Raw genomic sequence first — 23,106 nt, 5'->3', positions numbered from 1 at the left:
TCGCAACTGTTCTTCATATGAATCCTTTATGTACACTGAGAGCGTATGCACCAAGACAAATTTCTTGTGTGTCCAATCACACTTGGCCAAAAAAAAATTATTCTATTCTATTCTATTCTATTCTATTCTATTCTATTCTATTCTATTCTATTCTATTCTATTCTATTCTATTAAATGAATAAATGTGTTTGCTTAAGGAGCAAGGCATCCACTTTAAGACCACTGTAAATCATGTCATAAAAATGTGCCTCGACTTATGACCATCATTACGTGCGATGGAAATTCCGGGCTCCATTACAGTCATAAACTGAGCACTGTGTGAACTTTCACCGCAATGCGGGCCCGATACAAGGAGGAAACTGACCGGTCTCTCTTTTGCAGAGCGGGTGTGGGGTGAGAAACTGACTACCTGAAACTGGAAATCATGATTAAGAGCCAGTGCAAGGTGCAAAATATACTGTATTTTTTGAACTGTAAGAAGCACCAGAGTATAAGACGCACCAAGATTTCGAAGAGGAAAACAAGAAAGAAAAATAGTTTTTGGCCTCCGCACGTCCAGTTTTTGCCCTCCCCGGCCCTCAGGAACACTCTGCAGGCCTCCCAAACCCTCTGCGGATACCGTTTTTGCTAAAAAACCAGGCCCATTTTTTACAAAAACGGGATGCGCAGAGAGTTTAGGAGGCCTGAAGAGTGCTCCTAAGGGCTGGGGAAGGCAAAAATGTGACGCGTGGGAAAGGCCAAAAATGGGGCCGTTTTTGGCGAAAACGAGACATGCGGGGCAGGGTTTCGGGAGGCCGAAAATGGCTGTATTCGGTGTATAAGACGCACCAACATTTCCAACCTTTTGGGGGGGGAGTGCATCTTATACTCCGAAAAGTACAGTATTTTTCTCGTTTTTTTTTATCCGTAGGATTGGCTTGTAATGGGGTGCATAGGGAATATATAAAGTCAGATCAGGATGTCACAAATGGGGCTTTCGTCTCATCTCAACTCATCTCTTCGTGCCAAGGAGAATAAATGCCCTTAGCCCTCCCGACAACCTATTCCACCCTTTTCTCCCAAGAGTAATTCACAAACGCACAACCACACCACCATCTAGTGGACATGTCCTAAATCCTTCCAATCCAGCCTGCCCAAAAAAAAAAAAAAAAAAATCTAGCAAGAAAGGGAGAGGCTGCATTTTTTTGTTTTAATATAATGCGGGTTTGAAAACTCCGTCAGCTCCTGGAGGTTACGGATGAAAAATATAAAAAAAAAAGTTTTAAAAAAACAACCGGAAGGTTAAATGATTCCTTGGCAGTGTAGGAGAAGCGTCCCCATCCCCACTCCAAAAACAAACTTCCTTCCCACCGTCACTTTCGGCGGTTTTCACCCTGAATTTCTGACTTGCAGAGAGTTTAAAAACTAGAAAGCTGTTGTGTCTGTGCCACCCGAGCCAGGCCCCCTGCCAGAAAGTGACTTGGAAAGTGAGGGGGAAGGGCTGTCAGGATTTACCTCGGGAGCACCGGCTTCCCTGGCTCAGCTCCAGGAACCAGAGGCAGGCCAGGTGGAAGAGATAACGAGGCCTCCGTCCCCTGACTCTTCCCCCCCCAGGCCATGCCTTCAGAACCAGCTGATGGCAATCAGGCCTACATTTCCTAGGCAGGAGAGGCGGGAACAACAGAAGCAGGGGTGGGGCAGGCCTAGGAAGTGCTGAGTCATGGAGCCACACACCACAGATTATAAAAGCAGCAAGGGCTGCTATGCTTCTTCGTAACAGGCAAATCAACTGCTTGACTAGACTTGAAGTACTGTTTGTTGACTCATCAGCATCAAGGGAGATAACAGAGACACTTGGCATACGCTCGCTAGTTTGCTGCCAGAGCTGATAGTGCCGGCTAATTAAGCCATCGCTCAGACGGAGGCGAGGGGGGACAGAACAAAAGCGGTAACTTTTGTTCTGACTTGGCAGCTGAAGGTTTTGCTATAACGGGTGGAATACTTTGACGAAACTTTAGGCTAGAGGCAAGGGTGAAATTCAGCAGGTTCCGACAGGTTCGGGCGAAAAGCAGAAATTTTGAACAGTTCAGAGAACTGGCAAATACCACCTCTGGCTGGCCCCAGAGTGGGGTGGGAATGAAAATTTTGCAATACCCTTCCGCCAGGAGTGGGGAGGGAATGGGGATTTTGCAGTAGCCTTCCCCCAGGAGTGGGGAGGGAATGGGGATTTTGCAGTAGCCTTCCCCTGCCATGCCCACCAAGCCACGCCCACAGAACCGGTAGTAAAAAAAATTGGATTTCACCCCTGGCCAGAGGTCTTCAAGCTTGGCAGCTTTAAGACTTGTGGACTTCAACTCCCAGAATTCTCCAGCCAGCTATGCTATGCAGTTGAAATCCACAAGTCTTAAAGCTGCCAAGTTTGAGGACTCCTGCTTTAGGCATTCAGATACCAGGAAGGTGTTTACTGTTTTCAGGTAGGACAAAGACGCTCTTCAAATTTTGCAAAAGAGGATATCAGGTACCCCTAAAATAGGTGTCTCCAACCTTGGTCCCTTTAAGACTTGTGGACTTCAACTCCCAGAGTCCCTCATCCAGCTTTGCTGGCTGAGGAACTCTGGGAGTTGAAGTCCACAAGTCTTAAAGGGACCAAGGTTGGAGATCCCTGCCCTAAAAATCCAAAGGACATCAGGCAGATAAAGGACAAACAATATGCAATGAAAATACATCCCAGCAGCCTGGCTGCCTCCGTTTTAGGGCTTCCTCTCTTAAGGCGCAGAATTCTTCAGCCGTCTGAAAGTCATTCTAGGCCTGGATTGTTTGTTGGGTGACTTTCCTGGTTGCAGTCGGTGGCAGTCGTGGGCTCTGCTCCTTCTCCTTCAGATGCAGCGATTTTGGGATGGTTATTTCTCTGGTTGCATATGGCATGCAAAAGGATGCCTGGAAGAGGTGGGGAAAAAAGAGGGAGGGAGGTTGGAAGGAAAAAGGGAAAGGAGGGAGGGAGGGAGGGAGAGAGAAGGAAAGAAGGAAGGTGAATAGAGAGAAGGAAAGAAGGTGGATAAAGAGGGAGGAGGAGGGGTAGATAGAAAAAAAGATGGGAGAGAAGGAAGGAAGGAAGGAAGGAAGGAAGGAAGGAAGGAAGGAAGGAAGGAAGGAAGGAAGGAAGGAAGGAAGGAAGGAAGGAAGGAAGGAAGGGGATAGAATAAAAGATGGGATGGAGGGAGGAGGAGAGAAGGAAAGAAAACAGACAAAGAGAAAGAAGAGAGAGAGGGAGGGAGGGAGGGAGGAAGGAAGAAAATATATAAACATATTAGCTGTTTCCAATCTCTTTTTTCTTCTCTGAGAAGCAAAACACACCAGACCACCGAGAGAGAGAAGGCAAATCCTCTTACCGGCTGCCACTGACACATTTAAGGACTCCACCCCAAATTCCAAATCTCTCCCTGGACAGATGGTCAACATCCTGTGGCAGAGCATTCGCGTCTCTGGAGATAGGCCATAACCTTCATTTCCTGTATCCATGTGTCGAAAGAAAAAAGAAAAAAATAGCAATTTAAATCTAGACTTTCAAAACAGGGATTTATTTATTTTTAGCACGTACACCTTTCTTCGATTTCATTCTGCCTGAGAACCAGTGGGAGAGAATCCTGACCAGAGTTAATATTCAGCCGGTTCAGACTGGTGTGGGCGAATCGGTAGTGGAAATCGCGGGTGGGTCGGCTCACCTGCCGTAGCTCTAAGCTGTCCTATTTAGGCATGTTTTTGAGGCCGGCCGCATGCATGGAAGTGCTCGTGTGCAAGCACCGCACGCAAGAGCACTGCACACACCGCACATTCGAGCACCGCACGCTTGAGCACCGCATGCTCGAGCACCGCACGCACGAGCACCGCACGCACAAGCACTGCACATTCAAGCACCGCATACATGAGCACCGTACGCACGAGCACTGCACACACGAGCACCGTGCGCATGAGCACCGCGCATGCCTGTGCGGACAGGCGCATGCACGCACTCGCATTTTCGGTGCTGGGCAAACTGGTAGGTAAATTATGTGAATCCCACCTCTGGTCCTCACAATGTGGGGCAGAGAGATCCAGGCTGCGGTCCTTGGGGCCTCTGGGCTTGTCCCTCCCTCTCAAACCCACGTCCGTCGTGGGGCAGTGGGGAAGGTCAGACAAGGAGCTGGACAAGACCCACATTCGAGGCTCTCTTCAGCCACAGACGTTCCCTGGATGTCTTTGAGCCAGTCGGTTTCTTCTAGCCTGGTCTACAGGTACAAGCAGTCCTCGACTTACGACATTCATTTAGCGACCATTCAAAGGTACGTTGGTACTGAAACAAGTGGCTTTTTTTCATGACCGTTGCAGCGTTCCTCATAGTCACGTGATCAAAATTCGGATGCTTGGCAACTGACTCGCATTTATGACGTTTGGAAGTGTCCCGGGGTCACACAATCCCCCCCTTCTGCGACCTTCTGACAAGCGAAGTTCAACGGGGGAGCCAGATTCACTTAACAACCGTGTTACTACCAGTAACTTGCCAATTACAATAATTCACTTAACAATTGTGGAACGAATGTTGCAAAATGGGTCAAAACTGACCGACAGAAATGTTGGGCTCAACTGTGGTCTTAAGTCAAGGACTACAACTCCCTCCCTTGTTTCTCCCACTGAAAGTATCTTTCAGGCATTCTTTGGCCTGCCATATGCAACCAGACTAATAACTATCACATACATCCTCGATTTATGGCCTTAGCAACTGTTCAGAGTTACAATGGAACCTCCCCGCTCTAATTACAAGCCTGTTTTGAAGTTCTCATGTTGCTGTCCCTCCCTCCCAGGATGACTTGGCTGCATTTTGGACGCTTGGCAACTCAGGGTGCTGAGCTGGGCTGAGAGAGAGGGACTGGCCCCCAAAAGCACCCACAAATGTCTGTTGATGCAAGTGGACTTGAACCCAAGCCTCTCCTGGACTCCTGATCAAATATCTTCGCCACTAAACACGCTTTTGATATGACAGTCTCTGGAATCAGAACAGAACAGAATGACAGCGTTCGAAGGGACCTTGGAGGTCTTCTAGTCCAACCCACTGCTCAGGCAGGAAACCCTACACCACTTCAGACAAATGGTTATCCAATCTCTTCTTAAAAATTTCCAGTGCTGGAGCATTCACAACTTCTGCAGGCAAGTTGTTCCACTGATTGATTGTTCTAACTGTCAGGAAATTTCTCCTTAGTTCTAAGTTGCTTCTCTCCTTGATTAGTTTCCACCCATTGCTTCTTGTTCTACCCTCAGGTTCTTTGGAGAATAGTTTGACTCCCTCTTCTTTGTGGCAGCCCCTGAGATATTGGAACACTGCTATCATGTCTCCCCTAGTCCTTCTTTTCATTAAACTAGACATACCCAGTTCTGCAACCGTTCTTCATATGTTTTAGCCTCCAGTCCCCTAATCATCTTTGTTGCACTTCTCTGCACTCTTTCTAGAGTCTCAACATTTTTTTTCCAATCAAACTGTGGGTTTAATCTGGATCTACTCCAGTGCTTCACAGTCTTACCCACTTTATTTTATTTATTTTTATTTTATTAAATTTTTATACCGCCCTTCTCCCGAAGGACTCAGGGTGGTGTACAGCCAGAAATAAAATACAAGATCTATACAATTAAAAGGAATTAAAATATAGCAATTACTAAACGGCTGATAGTTAAAAATGAATGTAAAATTTAAAATATTAATAAAACCCCAATATAAAATCAAACTATTATGCCAGTCCCGCTTGAGTAAATAAATATGTTTTTAGCTCACGACGGAAGGTCCGAAGATCAGGCACTTGACGTAGGCCAGGGGGGAGTTCATTCCAGAGCGTCGATGCTCCCACAGAGAAGGCCCTACTCCTGGGGGCCACCAGCCGACACTGTTTGGCAGACGGTACCCTGAGGAGACCCTCTCTGTGAGAGCGTACGGGTCGGTGGGAGGCATACGGTAACAGCAGGCGGTCTCGTAAGTACCTTTAAAGATACATGGACTTCAACCAGGGGTGGGCTTCAAAAATTTTAGCAAGGGGTTCTCTGCCCAGTTGCTGGGTGGGTGTGGCCATAGTGGGCGTGGCCTAGTCAGCCTCCTGCACCACATGGCAGGGGGGGGTGTGTTTTTGCCCTGTCTGGGCTCCGGAGGCTTTCCTCGAGCCTCCAGGAGGGCAAAAATGACCTTCCCAGGCTCCAGAGGCCCTCTGGAGGTCAGAAACGAGCCCATTTCCAGCCTTCCTGAACTTCTGGTAGACCCGATTTTCGCCCTCCATGAACCTCTGTGCACGCCCTGCCCTTACCTGCATCCCAAACGGGTCGCGTGGGGACTCCTGGGTGGGGCAGGGCAGGGTGGGTGGGGCCAGCCAGGAGTAGGATTTGGGAGTTCTTCGAACTGCACAGATTCTTAGCTAGAGGTTCTCCCGAACCCCTGCAAACCCCCAGCAGCCCACCCCTGACTTCAACTCCCAGAATCCCCCAGCCAGCATGGGAATGGCTGCCTGGGTATTTCTGGGAGTTGAAGTCCACACATCTTAAAATAACCGAGGCTACGAAAAAACTGGTCTCCTCACAAAATCCCCTTGGAGATGGCAGTGAGAATCATTTTAAGGTAAAGGTAAAGGTTTCCCTCACCCATATGTGCTAGTCGTTCCTGACTCTAGGGGGTGGTGCTCCTCTCAGTTTCAAAGCCGAAGAGCCAGCACTGTCCGAAGACATCTCCATGGTCATGTGGCCGGCATGACTCAATGCCAAAGGGCCACAAACCGCTCTTCCCTTCCCACCAAAGGTGGTCCCTATTTTTCTACTTGCATTTTTTACATGCTTTCAAACTGCTAGGTTGGCAGAAGCTGGGACAAGTCACGGGAGCTCACCCCGTTACGTGGCACTAGGGATTCGAACCGCTGAACTGCCGACCTTTTGATCGACAAGCTCAGCGTCTTACCCACTAAGCCACCGGCATCCCTTGAAAATCATTTGAAACGATGTTATTTATATAAAGTACATGAAAGAATGGCAGAGTTTTTTTTCCACACACCTATCCCAAGAATGCCTTCCAACATGGCAGAACGTGAAACTAGCAACTCTTTCCTTTTCCCCCAATCACTTCAGCAGAGTTACTAGGCCAACATGACAAGTGAAAGTTTAATTAGAGCTTTCGATTGATTAGCAATTAAACTGCCACCCAGCGAAACAAGAGCAGATGCTTCAGTTCAGACCTCTGTCTTCGGCTCTCAGCTCACAGGAAGAATTTGTTTTAAGAATTAGATGACCAAAGGATGCAAGTAGAAGGGACATTTTAAAAAAATGTGCTAAAGCAATGAACCAAAAAAAGAATTATAAATACATACAATTGTCTTTCTGAAACAATTAACATCAAACCTAATCACAAGGAAAAAGAGACTGGAAATTTTTCTTCTGAAGAAAATGACTCTAGAAACATTAATGGTAGTGCTCAAAAGATCAACTTCTTGGCCCAACCCACCTCACAGGGATGTTGTTGTAGGGAAAAACAGGAGACAGGAGAATTGGTATGTTTGCCGCTTTGAGTTGTATAGATAAGAAAGGCAAGATAATAATAATATGAAGAAAAAGGAGACGAGAAGGAGAGGTGAAGGAGGGAAGACGAAGGAGGGAACTAGGAGAGAAGGAAAAGGAGGGAGGAGACGGAGGGAAGGACAGAAGGAAAAGGGCAGAATGAGAAGGAAGGAAGAGGAGAAGAAGAGAAAGGGAAGAGAGGGAGAAAAGAGAGGAAGGAAGGGAGGGAGGGAGGGAGGGAGGGAGGAAAAAGAAGGAGAAGGAGGAGAGGAGGGGAAAAAGGAGAAAAAGAAGAAAAGGATAAAGGAATGAGGAGTGAAGGGGAAGGAGAGAAAGAAGAGAAACAGGAGAAAGGGGGAAGGAGAAAGGGAGAAGTGAAAGAGTGAAAAGAAAGGAGAGGGGAAGAGGAGAAAGAGTAGGAGAGAAGGAAAAGGATGGAGAGAAAGAGAAAGAAGAGAGGAGAGAAGGGAGGGGAGGGAAGAGGAAAGGAGAGGAGAGGAGAGGAGAGGAGAGAAGAGAAGAGAAGAGAAGAGAAGAGAAGAGAAGAGAAGAGAAGAGAAGAGAAGAGAAGAGAAGAATGGAAAAATATTCCTCTACGCTGTTTCCCATCCATCTTGGATTCAGGGTCTAATTGGTGGCTCTTTTTAAGTTTCACTTTATAATCTGACTGCGATAAAAACATGGTCAGATTCCCGATATGTATCACGATCTCCCTGCTAACCCGCTGCTCTCTCTCCTTTTCCTTACTGATGGAAGCCGTCTTCTCTAGATCTATTCTGAACCAACAACAACCACAAAAGAATTTCCCACACCAGAGGGGTGTGTGGCAAAGATGGCCTTTCCTTGCCCCTCCCGCCCAAGTTCTCCTCCATGGGAAAAAAAATACCTACCGAGTAACAGTAGGGTTGGTCCAGTCCAGCGAAAGTTTGAGCAAGTGACCACCGGAATGTCTTCTGGAACCTTCCTGTGGCCAACCGTCCCGAGGACTTCCCAGCCTTCTTTGGATTTTATCTTGGGAGGAGAGAGAGGAGGGAAAAAGGTCACTTCAATTTCAGATCTGTGTACACCATTTTGCTTTCCATACCCAAAGCTCAATTCTTTTGTTTCCTGGAGGGAATAGGGGGAAAAATGATCCCTGTTGGTTTTTGGTTAAATAGCTATACGACAATATAAAAGAGCTTATATAAAAGAGCTAATAATCTAGAAAACAAACAAACAAACAAATTAATAAGAAGAGTTTGTATTGACTGATCCAATGTTCCTCAACCGTAGCAACTTAAAAAGATGGGTGGACTACAACTCCCAGAATTCCCCAACCATTCAGGGTCACCTTAAGAGGGGAGATGGGCAGCATAAAGATTTAATAAATGTATGTATGCATAAACTCCCAGAATATCCCAGCCGGCATGCTTGAAGATGGGTGGATTTCTACTCCCAGAATCTCCAACTGGGTTGTGAATTTGGCTTTCCTCCGGATTCTTCTCAGAAACTGACAGTCTTCCAACCCACAAGGTCAAATTTATGCCTGGGGGAGAAACTGAGATTTTGAGAACCAGTTAAAAAACAAATCGAAGGGATTCGTACTGTGTTTTCCTGTGTGTGTGTGTGTGTGTGTGAGAGAGAGAGAGAGAGAGAGAGAGAAACAGGGGGGAAGAGAGACAATAAGAAAGAGGGATGGAGAAAGAGAGAGGAAGACAGAAAGAGAGGGGGATGGAAAATGGGAGTGAAAGACAGAGAGGAGTGAAAGAGAGGGAGAAAGAGAGAGGAAGGGAGAGAAAGAGGGGAAGAGAGATACAAAAGAAAGAGAGAGAGAGAGAGAGAGAGAAAGAGAGGAGGAAGGAGAAAGAGAGGGGGCAAGAGAGATACAAAAGAAAGAGAGGAGAGAGGAGAGAAACAGTGCAGGAAAGAGACAAAAGAAAGAGAGGAGAGAAAGAGAGGAGAGAGAGGAAGAGAGAGAGAGAGGAAGAGAGGGGAAGAGAAAGAAAAGAGGGATGGAGAATGGAAGACAGAGGAGTGAAAGAGAAAGGAGAGAGGAAGGAAGGAAGGAGGGAGGAGGGAGGAGGGAGGAAAAGAAGGAGAAGGAGGAGAGGAGGGGAAAAAAGGAGAAAACGAAGAAAAGGATAAAGGAATGAGGAGTGAAGGGGAAGGAGAGAAAAAAGAGAAACAGGAGAAAGGGGGAAGGAGAAAGGGAGAGAAGTGAAAGAGTGAAAAGAAAGGAGAGGGGAAGAGGAGAAAGAGTAGGAGAGAAGGAAAAGGATGGAGAGAAAGAGAAAGAAGAGAGGAGAGAAGGGAGGGGAGGGAAGAGGAGAGGAGAGGAGAGAAGAGAAGAGAAGAGAAGAGAAGAGAAGAGAAGAGAAGAGAAGAGAAGAGAAGAGAAGAGAAGAGAAGAGAAGAGAAGAATGGAAAAATATTCCTCTACGCTGTTTCCCATCCATCCTGGATTCAGGGTCTAATTGGTGGCTCTTTTTAAGTTTCACCTTATAGTCTGACTGCGATAAAAACATGGTCAGATTCCCGATACGTATCACGATCTCCTTGCTAACCCGCTGCTCTCTCTCCTTTTCCTTACTGATGGAAGCCGTCTTCTCTAGATCTATTTTGAACCAACAACAACAACAAAAGAATTTCCCACACCAGAGGGGTGTGTGGCAAGGATGGCCTTTCCTTGCCCCTCCCGCCCAAGTTCTCCTCCATGGGAAAAAAAATACCTACCGAGTAACAGTAGGGTGGGTCCAGTCCAGCGAAAGTTTGAGCAAGTGACCACCGGAATGTCTTCCGGAATCTTCCCGTGGCCAACCGTCCCGAGGACTTCCCAGCCTTCTTTGGATTTTGTCTTGGGAAGGGAAGAGAGGAGGGAAAAAGGTCACTTCAATTTCAGATCTGTGTACATCATTTTGCTTTCTATACACAAAGCTCAATTCTTTTGTTTCCTGGATGGTATAGGGGGGAAAATGATCCCTGTTGGTTTTTGGTTAAGTAGCTATACGACTTAATATAAAAGCGCTTATATAAAAGAGCTAATAATCTAGGAAACAAACAAACAAACAAACAAATAAATAAGAAGAGTTTGTATTGACTGATCCAATGTTCCTCAACCGTAGCAACTTAAAAAGGTGGGTGGACTACAACTCCCAGAATTCCCCAACCATTCAGGGTCACCTTAAGAGGGGAGATGGGCGGCATAAAGATTTAATAAATGTATGTATGCATAAACTCCCAGAATATCCCAGCCGGCATGCTTGAAGATGGGTGGATTTCTACTCCCAGAATCTCCAACTGGGTTGTGAATTTGGCTTTCCTCCGGATTCTTCTCAGAAACTGACAGTCTTCCAACCCACAAGGTCAAATTTATGCCTGGGGGAGAAACTGAGATTTTGAGAACCAGTTAAAAAACAAATCGAAGGGATTCGTACTGTGTTTTCCTGTGTGTGTGTGTGTGTGTGTGTGAGAGAGAGAGAGAGAGAGAGAGAGAGAAACAGGGGGGAAGAGAGACAATAAGAAAGAGGGATGGAGAAAGAGAGAGGAAGACAGAAAGAGAGGGGGATGGAAAATGGGAGTGAAAGACAGAGAGGAGTGAAAGAGAGGAGAAAGAGAGAGAAAGAGAGGAAGAGGGGCAAGAGATACAAAAAGAAAGGGAGAGAGAAGAGAGAGAGAGAGAAAGAGAGGAGGAAGGGAGAAAGAGAGAGGGGGCAAGAGAGATACAAAAAGAAAGAGAGGGAGAGAGAGGGAGAGAAACAGTGCAGGGGAAAGAGAGACAAAAAGAAAGAGGGATAGAGAAAGAGAGGGGAGAGAGAGAGGAAGAGAGAAAGAGAGAGAGGAAGAGAGAGGGGGAAGAGAAAGAAAAAGAGGGGGATGGAGAATGGAAGACAGAGAGGAGTGAAAGAGAAAGGGAGAGAGGAAGGAAGAGAAAAAGATAGGGGGAAAAGCGATACAAAAAGAAAGAGAGGAAGAGAGGGGGCAAGAGAGATACAAAATGAAAGGGATGGAGAGAGAGAGAGAGAAATTGTTTCCAACTGTTGCCCAATGCTGCCATCTCATGGCCATTTGTTGTATTAAAAGCAACTGGTACTCAAGCAGTCCTTGACTTATGACCACAACTGTGCCTAATATTTTTGTTACTAAGTGAAACAGGTGCTAAGTGAGGTTTTTTGCCCCGTTAATTTTTTTTAGCAATTATTTGGCACTGCGGATAAATAACTCAAGCTGGTTGCAGTTGTGAATTACTTAAGGTCAGGAGGATTTTACCTTAAGAAGGTCTTGAACATCATCAGTGCTAAACACATCGAAAACTTCCATGATGCCCGAGCTGGCTTTGCTAACAACCGGCGTCAGGGAGCAGCTGCAAATAGAAAAGCTACAGTTTAATAAAGAACCCCACAAAACAGAGGACAACATTTCACAAAATTTTATCTCAAAAGCCACAAATTTTAAAAAAAAACACTCACACCTCGGCAGAATAAGAATTTGCAAAACCCTGACCGAAATTGGTTCTTACAGACTCAGTGAGAGATATGACAAGACCTCACAGCAGCTACAAGGCGTGCGATCCACAGTTTCACACACACCTATGAAGTGGTGGCATTCTTCTTTTTGGTGGTAGACTATTACTGGAGATGGAGGCTCCTTTGCTGACTCTCTCGAGCTAGTTTTACTCCCAAAGTGGCTCATCTCAAAGAGGCACCTCAACTAGCAGCTAGCGGCCAAGGAAAGCCAACTGAGACAGCTCAGCTTTTCTACATCTGATGTTCCGAGGTAGACTGCTCTTGAACAAGCGGCTCCTTTCCTTGCTTCAATGGTTCTGCCTTTCACTAACTTCAACCTCTTGCTTGACTCACAGGCAGTTCTTAATTTAGGTAAAGATAAAAGTTCCCCTCGCACATTCGTGCTAGTCATTGCCGACTCTAGGGGGCGGTGCTCATCTCCGTTTCAAAGCCGAAGAGCCAGCGCTGTCCGACGACATCTCTGTGGTCATGTGGCTGGCATGACTCAACGCCAAAGGCGCACAGAACGCTGTTACCTTCCCTATGGTCCCTATTTTTCTACTTGCATTTTTTACGTGCTTTCGAACTGCTAGGTTGGCAGAAGCTGGGACAAGGAACGGGAGCTCACTCCGTTACACGGCAGCACTAGGGATTCGAACTGCTGAACTGCCGACCTTTCGATCGACAGAGCTCATCGTCTTACCCACTAAGCCACCGCATCCCTCAACTTACAACAGCTCATTTAATGAGCATTTGGAGTTTCAACAACACTGGAAAAACTTACTGACGATCATTTTTTACACTTACGACCGTGGCAGCATTCCTATGGCCACGTGATCAAAATTCAGATGCTTTGCAACTGACTCGTGTTTATGACAGTTGCAGTGTCCCTGGATCACGTGATCGGCATTAAATGCGACCTCCTGACAAGCAAACTCAATAGGGGAAACCAGGTTCACTTAAGAACCCTGTGACTGACTTAACAACTGCAGTGATTCACACTTAACAACTGTGGCAAGGAAGGTCGCAAACTGGGGCAAAACTTGCTTAACAACTGGATCGCTTATTTATTTATTTATTTATTTATTTATTTATTTATTTATTTATTTATTTATTTATTTATTTATTTATTTATTTATTTATTTTTCGTATTTTTATACCGCCCTATCTCCCTAGGGACTCAGGGCGGGTCACAGCCAGATAAAAATATACATATAAATACAAAATAAAACATCCATTAAAAAAACTTATTACAGATGATAATTATTATGTTAATTATTTATTAACAGAAACTTTTGGCTCAATTGGGGTTGGAAGTCGAGAATTAGCCATGTTGGTTGTGAACAGGCCATGGGTTCAAGGATCTCTGGCTAAGCAGACTGGCCATTCTCTTTTCTTTTTTTTTTTAATAGTTTTGTTAAATATACAATTTAAAAACATTAGACATGGTGCGACCAGTCTGGTACATACTTTCCTAACACTTTTTCTTTTATGTAGCTTACAATATAACATCGTGCTTATTCCGTATATACTTTTTTGTACATTCAATCACTTACTAATTTCATACATATTCCCTTCGTATCTATTCAAATCCTATTTACTCCTTTCTACTATTTCTTAGAAGGGACGCTGAGCTTGTCGATCGAAAGGTCGGCAGTTCAGCGGTTCAAATCCCTAGTACCGCGTAACGGGGTGAGCTCCCGTTACTTGTCCCAGCTTCTGCCAACCTAGCAGTTCGAAAGCACGTAAAAAAATGCCACCACAGACATTAAACAAACACCCATGGTCGTTAAATGCACCAGTGGTTTGGTATGGGTACACATTTGCTGAAAACAGGAAATAAATACAAGTTTTTGGCAAAGCCATCGTAAAAAATGACTATGAAATACTGCAAAGAGCTATAAATGCAACCTGGTTGCCAGCATCCAATTCAGTCATATGACTGCAAGGGGAAGGAAGACCTGTTGGAACTTCAAATCCAGGTTGTAAGTAGCCTGCCAGAACTTTGAATGGCCACTAAATGGCTGGTCATAAGTTGAGGACTTCCTGTATTTTAAGGGCCATTGCCAGATAATGAAATCAGCCATCCTGAACCTGGTACCCTCCAAAGGCTGAGACAGCCACTAAGCGTGTACAGAAATGCTATGCAGGGAATATTTATCCATTCATTCATTCATTGATTAATTATTTTATCCCTCCTTTATTACTTTTATAGGTAACACAAGGAGACGAATATCTCTAACACTCCTTCTTCCTCCTATTTTCCCCCCACAACAACCCTGTGAAGTGGGCTGAGAGAGAATGACTAGGCGAAGTCAGCCAGCTAGCATTCACTCCTAAGACAGGACTAGAACTCTCTCCATCTCCTGGTGATTGGCCCAAAGTCACCCAGCTGGCTTTCATGCCTAAGGCGGACTGGAACTCACCATCGCCTAATGATTAGTCTAATGTCACCCAGCTGGCTTTCATGGCTAAGGCAAGACTAGAACTCACCCTCTCCTGATGATTGGCCCAAAGTCACTCAGCTGGCTTTCATGCCTAAGGCGAGACTGGAACTCACCATCGCCTAGTGATTGGTCTAATGTCACCCAGTTGGCTTTCATGGCTAAGGCGGGACTAGAACTCTCCGTCTCCTAGTGATTGGCCCAAAGTCACCCAGCTGGCTTTCATGCTTAAGGTGGGACTGGAACTCATCCTCTCCTGGTGATTGGCCCAAAGTCACCCAGTTGGCTTTCATGGCTAAGGCAGGACTAGAACTCACCCTCTCCTGCTGATTGGCCCAAAGTCACCCAGCTGGCTTTCATACCTAAAGCGGGACTAGAACTCACCCTCTCCTGGTGATTGGCCCAAAGTCACCCAACTGTTTTTCATTGCTGAGGAGGGACTAGAACTCACAGTCTCCTGGTTTCCAGGCCAGCATCTTAACCACTTCACCGAACTGGCTCTCTTTTGTTCAACATTTTATTGAGTATTAGTCAACCAATATTGCTTTTCCCAGCCCGAAAAAAGACTGTCTCACCTGTTCCTTTCACTCATCACAATCCCGTCAACCCCTAGGAAGTGCGCCGTCCGCAGGACCGCCCCCAAATTCATGGGATCGTGTATCCCCTCCAAAACCAGCCAGATGCACTGCGACCCTTTGCCAACCGGGGCTCGGTGGAGTGGCCCTTCCTGCCATGCCAGGGAGCGAAGTGGGGAGGCTTCCAAGCACACCCCCTGATGGACCCCTCCTCTACAAAGGGCGTCTAAGACCTTCCTGTGCACCTTTTTCACCGGAATTCCTCGTTCCTCGGCATACTGGGAGAATTTTTCTGCCCCAGGAAGTATCCTGTCTCGGTTCGCTTTGAGGAAGAGCTGGAAAAACGTCCGCTTGGACCGTCCGAGGGCCAAGGAGCAGGGGGCTGTCCCAAACAAGACCTCCGAGCCTTTATTCTTTTCTGGGAGATGAAGAGTTTTCTGCGGCTTTTTACGCTTGGAGACAAAATCGTCATTTCTCAGGTTCCGGAATTCTTCCTTAATGGTGGACGGCGCAGCTTTGGTGCGGAATTTTGGGAAGGGTTTATTCTGAAGGACATCCGCCTGGCGGTTGTTTTTCCCACCGGGACGTGGTGTGGAGTTCAACCGGTGAGTTTCCTCAAGTTTCAACGTTTCCGGGGAATGACCAGGTTGCAAAGCTGCGATTTCTTTGTTGCTGGCTTCCTGGACAGGCTGATCTTCCAACAACGGCGGTTTCTTCCACGCAGAGAAGTAGCGGATGTTCTTAAAAGGAGTGGTGAGATGAACGACAAAGGGCAACTTCGCCGCTTTTCGGAAGACAACGTTAAAGGCATGGAGAGGGTCCATCCTACTTCTACTTCTTCATGGGTAACCTTAAGAAAAGAAGTGAAATATTATACGCAATGCTATGATTTCCTAGGTGGCTCAGTGGTTAAGACACTGAGCTAGTTGATCGAAAGGTCGGCAGTTCAGCAGTTCGAATCCCTAGCGCCGCATAACGGGGTGAGCTCCCGTGACTTGTCCCAGCTTCTGCCAACCTAGCAGTTCGAAAGCACGTAAAAAATGCAAGTAGAAAATTAGGGACCACCTTTGGTGGAAAGGGAACAGCATTCCGTGCACCTTTGGCGTTTAGTCATGCTGGCCACATGACCACGAAGTTGTCTTCGGACAGTGCTGGCTCTTCGGCTTTGAAACAGAGATGAGCACTGCCCCCTAGAATCCGGAAGGACTAGCAACGCTGGCTGGGGAATTCTGGGAGTTGAAATCCACAAGTCTTAAAGTTGCCATGTTTGGAGACCCCTGTCCTAAATCAACAATTCCAAACTTCTTCCAGACTTCAACTGCCAGAATTCCTCAACCAGCACAGCCATTGACTGGCCCTGGAGCCAGTCATTCTCTCTTGGCCCTAAGAAAGAGGCAAGGGCTACTACTTCTGAAAAAACATTGGCAAGAATACTCTTCTCTTTTCTTAAAGCGTAGCAATTAAAATATTGAAGTGGGCAAGAGACGATGGATGGATGATTTTTTGTTGTTGTTGTTCTGATTTGCCTTCCCTTTTCTCTCTCTCTCTCTCTCTTCTCTTTCTTTTTTAGGTAGGTGACATGATTAGTAGTTAGATAGGAAAGAAAGAAAAAGTTGTTTAACAAAGGGTGACATGATTAGTAGTTAGATAGGAAAGAAAGAAAGAAAGAAAGAAAAAGTTGTTTAACAAAGGGTGACATGATTAGTAGTTAGATAGGAAAGAAAGAAAGAAAGAAAAAGTTGTTTAACAAAGGGTGACATGATTAGTAGTTAGATAGGAAAGAAAGAAAAAGTTGTTTAACAAAGGGTGACATGATTAAAAGCTAGAATAAGTGATGGAAATAAGAGAAGGGGGAATATTAGTGTATACATTTTTATTCGACAAAATGAAAGTACTAACAAGAGAAAATGTGGAATGATTAAATAATAGATTGTAACCTAATATAAATGTGTATTATCAGAAATACATAAGTTGATAGAATGTAATAATTATGATTAAGTTTATTAGTTCTATTTGCATTAGAATATATGGCACTCTGGCTCCACACTGTTCACACATTGATTTGAGATACTTACATACATACATACATACATACATACATACATACATAGGTCTCATTCGTCAGAGCAATATTGCATCTTCCTTTAACATGGGGTTTGAACTGATTGGGTGGGAGCTTGGCTGTACTCTGATTGGATGTGCTCTGATTGGATGGGGGTGTGTCCTGTTTGGGTGGGGGCTTGGTTGTGTTCAGATTAGTCTGAGCATGTATGGATTGGAGGGCCATTTCAAACCCCTCCAATCCATACATGCAGCAGACTGACACCCACTATGAAGATGTAGCACGAACACGAACACAAAGCCAAACAGCAGCAGTGCAGCTCACCAGCTCAAATCCCCCCGCAACCCACACTAATCTGAACCCAACCAAGCCCCACCCAAACAGGACACACCCCCAGCCAATCAGAGCACAAAAAAACCTCCATCCAATCAGAGCACAGCCAAACTCCCACCCAATCAGTTCAAACCCCCACTAGCAGTTAAAAAGGAAGAAACAGCTGCAATCACACATTGCTCCCAGAAGCACGAAGCTGAAGCCTGAAGATGACGAATGAGACTTCGTCGAAACGTCGCCAAGACACTTCCAATTTTACGCGGGAGAAAACCCGAACAACCAAAGACCTACATACAAACACCCGCGAAAACCTCAGAAAACAAATATATATATATTTGTATATATATATACACAATACTGCAGGGACCAGTTCCAGGCAGTTGCCATGCATCGAAACTGACTTAAAGACATCCCCAAAATAAGAAAATGAAATAATAAAAATAACGGTCGCTGCTCTGTCTCAAATGTCATAAGAAGCGACACGAAAATAAAAATCATTTGAAGAATTCAGGGGTCACCAATAAGACTGTTGCAGGTCAAAGGAAAGAATGCTTGTTATTTAGTAATTTAATTTACATGTCAGCCATATCACTATCTGGCTGTTCTGCGTGGCTTTACAATACCATAAATCAGGGGTCTCCAACCTTGGCAACTTTAAGACTTGTGGACTTCAACTCCCAGAGTTCCTCAGCCAGCAAAGCTGGCTGAGGGACTCTGGGAGTTGAAGTCCACAAGTCTTAAAGTTGCCAAGATTGGAGACCCCTGCCATAAATGACAGTATAACACAATTGAAAGGTTAGTTAGAAGCATTAAAACTCCGGGGCACTAAAAGTTAAAATCTTCAACCTGACAACAAAATAGACAACAATGCCCTAAATTTGACATTTTTTTTAAAAAAAACCATTTTTTAAAAATGTACTTCTCTGTTTTCCAAATAGAATAGGACGTATCTATAGAGATTCTCAATCATCCAGGTCATAGTTGCCCCAAAGGTGCTTTTTCTGAAAAACAATTGGAGTTTCTTCGGGGGGGGTTTTTTTCCTTTGAAAACGTTTCGCTTATTTATTTATTTATTCAATTTTTATACAGCCCTTCTCCCGAAGGACTCAGGGCGGTTTACAGCCAAAATAAAACAGCATAGAGATAAACAAAAATTAAAAACATATTAAAAAACTAATTCTAAAATTTGGCCAAACAATATTAAAGCTTCTCATCCCAAAAGCTGCTTCTTCAGATCTTTTTTTTTTTGGTTTCTGGGATGAAAAGCGAAACTTTTTCTTTCCTTTTTATTAGCAAGTTTTTTATTTTATATTATTTATACATATCAATGCATGAATAGTGTGATGCCTGGGTATCATACGTTTTAATACAAAAAGACATAATATTATTACTTGTAGTTATTACATTTCATTTTTGTTGTTTCATATTGTTTAAACATACCTAATACTAAATCAAACTATTTACTAAATCTACACTACTATTAATCTTCTCATTGTTTTCATCACCAATCTCTTTCCACTTATGACTGTATGACTATAACTTTTTGTTGCTATCATTAAGGGTTAAATTGCAACCTATGACCATCATTTGTGTTGTAAATGTTGTACCTTTGATGAAGGTTTTTTTTTCCTTTTATGTACACTGAGAGCATATGCACCAAAACAAATTCCTTGTGTGTCCAATCACACTTGGCCAATAAATTCTAAATAAATAATAATAAAAATGAATAATACTACCGCCCTTTAATTTCGAAACCTCCCTCTTATTATTGCACATATCTTCTTATATTAATATATATATAATTCCCCTCTTATTCTATCTCTATTTTAACTTTTTTTTCATGTTACCATCATATTCAAAGACATTTCTTTTCTATCTTCCATCTTCCGTCTGCTTTGTTATTCATGTTTCTCTTATTAAGCTCTTCACATCTATTTATAATAAAACTTCATCCTTCATTCTTTCATTGTTCAGTGTTCAATATACACTTCTAGCACCAATCACAATCATTTAAACATGGAGTAAATCTATTCACATTCTTTTCAATTATCTAATCCCTGTTAATTCTACTATTAATACGCATGCTTATATTAAAATATATTCCTCCATTATCTAATCACCCGTGTTTAATTTTATCATTTCACTGCTAATCATAATATTTTTATGCATGCTTAATAATACCATCATTCACTAATTTCCCATGCTTCATTCCTTCCCATAATTCCCAAATTATTCCCATATTTCACTCTTCATTATCCATTTATATTAAAATATGATCCTAATGTCTATCACACTACATACAAAATAATTATCCAGTCTATACAGCTCTAATATTAATACACATGTTTTTGTTAAAATGTGTTCATGGAGGATCTTTTTCTCTCTTTTTTCTATCCTTCATCTCTTGCCTGGGTCAGGGCAAAAATCAAGAAAGTCCACTTGCTCTTTGGAAAAGAAACACTTTTGGGACAGTAGATGAAAAGGAAAATGGTATAATTAGCATATTGTATTTGTGAAAAAATGGTAATAGATAAAACTGACGTGAAGAAAGAAGAAACAACAAAAAGATGGAGCCATATATGTATATATCAATGTATATTGTACTTGTGAGAGTATAATAGATTTATTAAATATGTATATAGTTGTAGGGGTAGTAGTAATATAGTATATACTTGATATATAAGGAATTAGGAGATATGTAAATTTGTATATAGACTGAGAAATATAGGATATAGTAACTTGAACTTGACGTAAATGTTAGAAACCAGAGACGTGGAGCAATGTCCATGGTTTTTGTTTGTTTTTAAATCTAATAAAAATTTTCAAAAAAATAAGATGGAGCCATGAAGAAAACAGTGAGATGTCACACGGAAGGGATGACTAATGTAGAAAATGTTTGTCTGTTTATAAAATAAAAAACAAAAAAAAAGGAATAGGCTGAATGGAAAGGAAGATGTGAAAAAGGCAGGCATGCCCGCACACAAACACACACCCACACAAAAGAAATCCTCCTCCCATCCTGGCCAACATAAACCCTTAAGCCAAAATATTTTCCCTACTAAATTGCCATCGCTTCCCCATTACATGAGAATAATTAACTGAAGCTAATGTACATACAAGCACAGCCAGGAGTGCCAAAGCCTATGCTTCCCAGCATATGGGGATGATGTATACTGGAGTCTGTCTGAGAGCCATATATTATAGAGGGCATTAGGCTGCATTGGCTTCAGTCACAGTCAGGGAAAAGTTTCCAGAGCAACCAAAAGGGTTTGGGGCAGGGGTGAAATCCAGCAGGTTTTGGAGAACCAGTAGTGGAAATTTTGAGTAGTTCGGAGAACCGGCAAATGCCACCTCTGACTGGCTCCAGAGTGGGGTGGGAATGGAGATTCTGCAGTATCCTTCCCCCAGGAGTGGGGAGGGAATGGGGATTTTGCAGTATCCTTCCCCCAGGAGTGGGGAGGGAATGGAGATTTTGCAATATCCTATCTCCAGGCATGGGGAGGGAATGGAGATTTTGCAATATCCTCCCCCCAGGAGTGGGGTGGGAATGGGGATTTTGCAGCATCCTACCCCCAGGAGTGGGGAGGGAATGGGGATTTTGCAGTATCCTCCCCTGCCACGCCCACCAAGCCACGCCCACAGAACCTGTAGTTTAAAAAAATGGATTTCCCCACTGGTTCGGGGAAGAAAGAATGAAATGTGGTTTATAATATATCAGCATTTTTCAATCTCGGCCCCTTTAAGAGGCAGGAACTTCAACTCCCAGAATGCCAAGCCAGCATGGACTCTATGACCGACATAGAGATACTGCCCTATGCACATTTTTTTCTGGCATTTTTTTTTTCCTTTTGCAAAGTCCTAAATATGCGTCCGCCGTTTACCTGCTCCTTTCTCCTAACCAGAAATTCAGATGTTTTTTTTCAGCAACTTCCACTGCCCTCGGCTCCACGTGGGTTGAATTAACTTCCGGGTTCAGGAAGGAACGCTCTTTTTTTTTCCCCCCCCCGACCATAGAGTTCTCACAGAAATTGTAGAGCGTGGCAACCGGAAGAAGGACTTTGTTTTTTGGTGCCCCCTGTTGGCGGGGGAATTAAGCAGCTGGGTGCTCTTTCTTTGTAGAAACCTTGAGATTGATTGAGTGGCTGGGGATGATGGGGGTTGTAGTGGTAGCCGTGGAAGGGTAGTCTGGGTTGGGTGGGAAGGCTCTTCCCAAAATCCCCAAAGCTTCAACCAAAAACTGTCTACTATTGACCTCACCCCATTCCTAAGAGGTCTGTAAGGGGCGTGCATAAGAGCACAAACATGCCTACCGTTCCTGTCCTAATGTTCCCCTTTGATTGTATACAATTTCATACAGTTATTGCATACTTATGGTTATATATATGCTTATATATCGTATAGTTATTTCATGCTTAAAAGGTAAAGGTAAAGGTTCCCCTCGCACATACGTGCTGGTCGTTGCCGACTCTAGAGGGCGGTGCTCATCTCCGTTTCAAAGCCAAAGAGCCAGCGCTGTCCGAAGACGTCTCCGTGGTCATGTGGCCGGCATGACTCAACGCCAAAGGCGCACGGAACGCTGTTCCCTTCCCACCAAGGTGGTCCTCCAGGCTTAAAGTGGCCAAGGTTGGAGACCCCTGTTCTAGAGAAGGCTTTAATGCTGGTAAAGATGGAAGGAAAGACACCTTCCATTCGTCGTGAGCTAAACCTTTCGTCGTGAGCTAAAAACATATTTATTCATTCAAGCAGGACTGGCATAAATAGTTGATTTTAAATTGGGGTTTTAGTAATATTTTAAATTTTTAAACTTTTTAAATTATCGGCCGTTTAGTAATAGTTCATTTTAAATTCTTTTAATTGTATATATTTTGTATTTTATTTTGGCTGTACATCGCCCTGAGTCCTTCGGGAGAAGGGCGGTATAAAAATTTAATAAAATTAAATAAATAAATAAATAAATAAATAAATAAGATGAGCATTTTTCCTACTGTGGGAAGAATCATAAGACACACATACTCCTCTCTTTATTTCCATGCCAACCCCAGAGAAGGCAAAAAAACCCACCCTCATCCATAGAAGTTGAAGAAGCTTCCTGGATGAGAAGCGAAACGTCTTCAAAAGAAAAACCGGAAAGTCCAGTTGCCTCTTGAAAAAAAGGACCTCTGGGACATAGAAGCTAAAGCTAAATCCCTGCCTCCCAGCCAGAATGGCCTCAAGTAACCCCGGTTAGAAGACAGCCTGGATTGACAGGATTAAGGATTAAGTCAGAAAACACCAAGCCACACCGAATTTCCATTCCTCACTTTTCCCCAAGGGTAGCCTTGACCCTGACCACTGACCAGGAAAACCAAATAGGGACCGTTACAATACAGAATCAGATAACAGAATAACAGCGTTGGAAGGTACCTTGTAGGTCATCCCCGCCCAAGCAGGAGACCCTATACCATGTTTGACAGATGGCAGTCCAGTCTCTTCTTGAAAGCTTCCAGTGATGAAGCTCCTACAACCCCTGAAGGCAACATCTGTTCCATGGGTTGATTGTTCTCACTGTCAGAAAATTTCTCCTTATTTCCAGGTTGACTCTCTGCTTGTTCAGTTTCCACCCATTATTCCTTGATTGGCTTTCAAGTGCTTTGGAAAATAGTTTGATCCCCTCCTCTCTGTGGCAGCCACTCAAATGT

The 23,106-nt window shown here is 44.1% G+C and overlaps 1 protein-coding gene across 2 annotated transcripts; it reads right to left on the bottom strand.

Annotated features, from left to right (window-relative positions):
* Window positions 1-1,253: 1,253 nt before the first annotated feature.
* MRM1 (mitochondrial rRNA methyltransferase 1) lies at window positions 1,254-21,393 on the bottom strand. Of its 2 annotated transcripts, none has more exons than XM_058164157.1 (6): window positions 21,310-21,393; window positions 15,034-15,883; window positions 11,779-11,872; window positions 10,246-10,366; window positions 3,369-3,488; window positions 1,254-2,916 (listed from the first exon to the last, which is right to left on the bottom strand). In XM_058164157.1, exons 2-6 carry the CDS (start codon window positions 15,855-15,857, stop codon window positions 2,777-2,779), a joined length of 1,299 nt encoding a protein of 432 aa, XP_058020140.1. In that variant the 5' UTR covers window positions 15,858-15,883; window positions 21,310-21,393; the 3' UTR covers window positions 1,254-2,776. The 2 variants fall into 2 exon arrangements, with proteins under 2 accessions (XP_058020140.1, XP_058020141.1); XM_058164158.1 differs by lacking the exon at window positions 10,246-10,366 and adding an exon at window positions 8,424-8,544.
* Window positions 21,394-23,106: the final 1,713 nt, after the last annotated feature.

This window comes from Ahaetulla prasina, chromosome 1 (assembly GCF_028640845.1).
Source record: "Ahaetulla prasina isolate Xishuangbanna chromosome 1, ASM2864084v1, whole genome shotgun sequence".
In the NCBI taxonomy this organism is placed as follows: domain Eukaryota; kingdom Metazoa; phylum Chordata; class Lepidosauria; order Squamata; family Colubridae; genus Ahaetulla; species Ahaetulla prasina.
The sequence above is the reverse complement of the archived record's forward strand: the minus strand, read 5'-3'. Positions and strand labels throughout refer to the sequence as shown.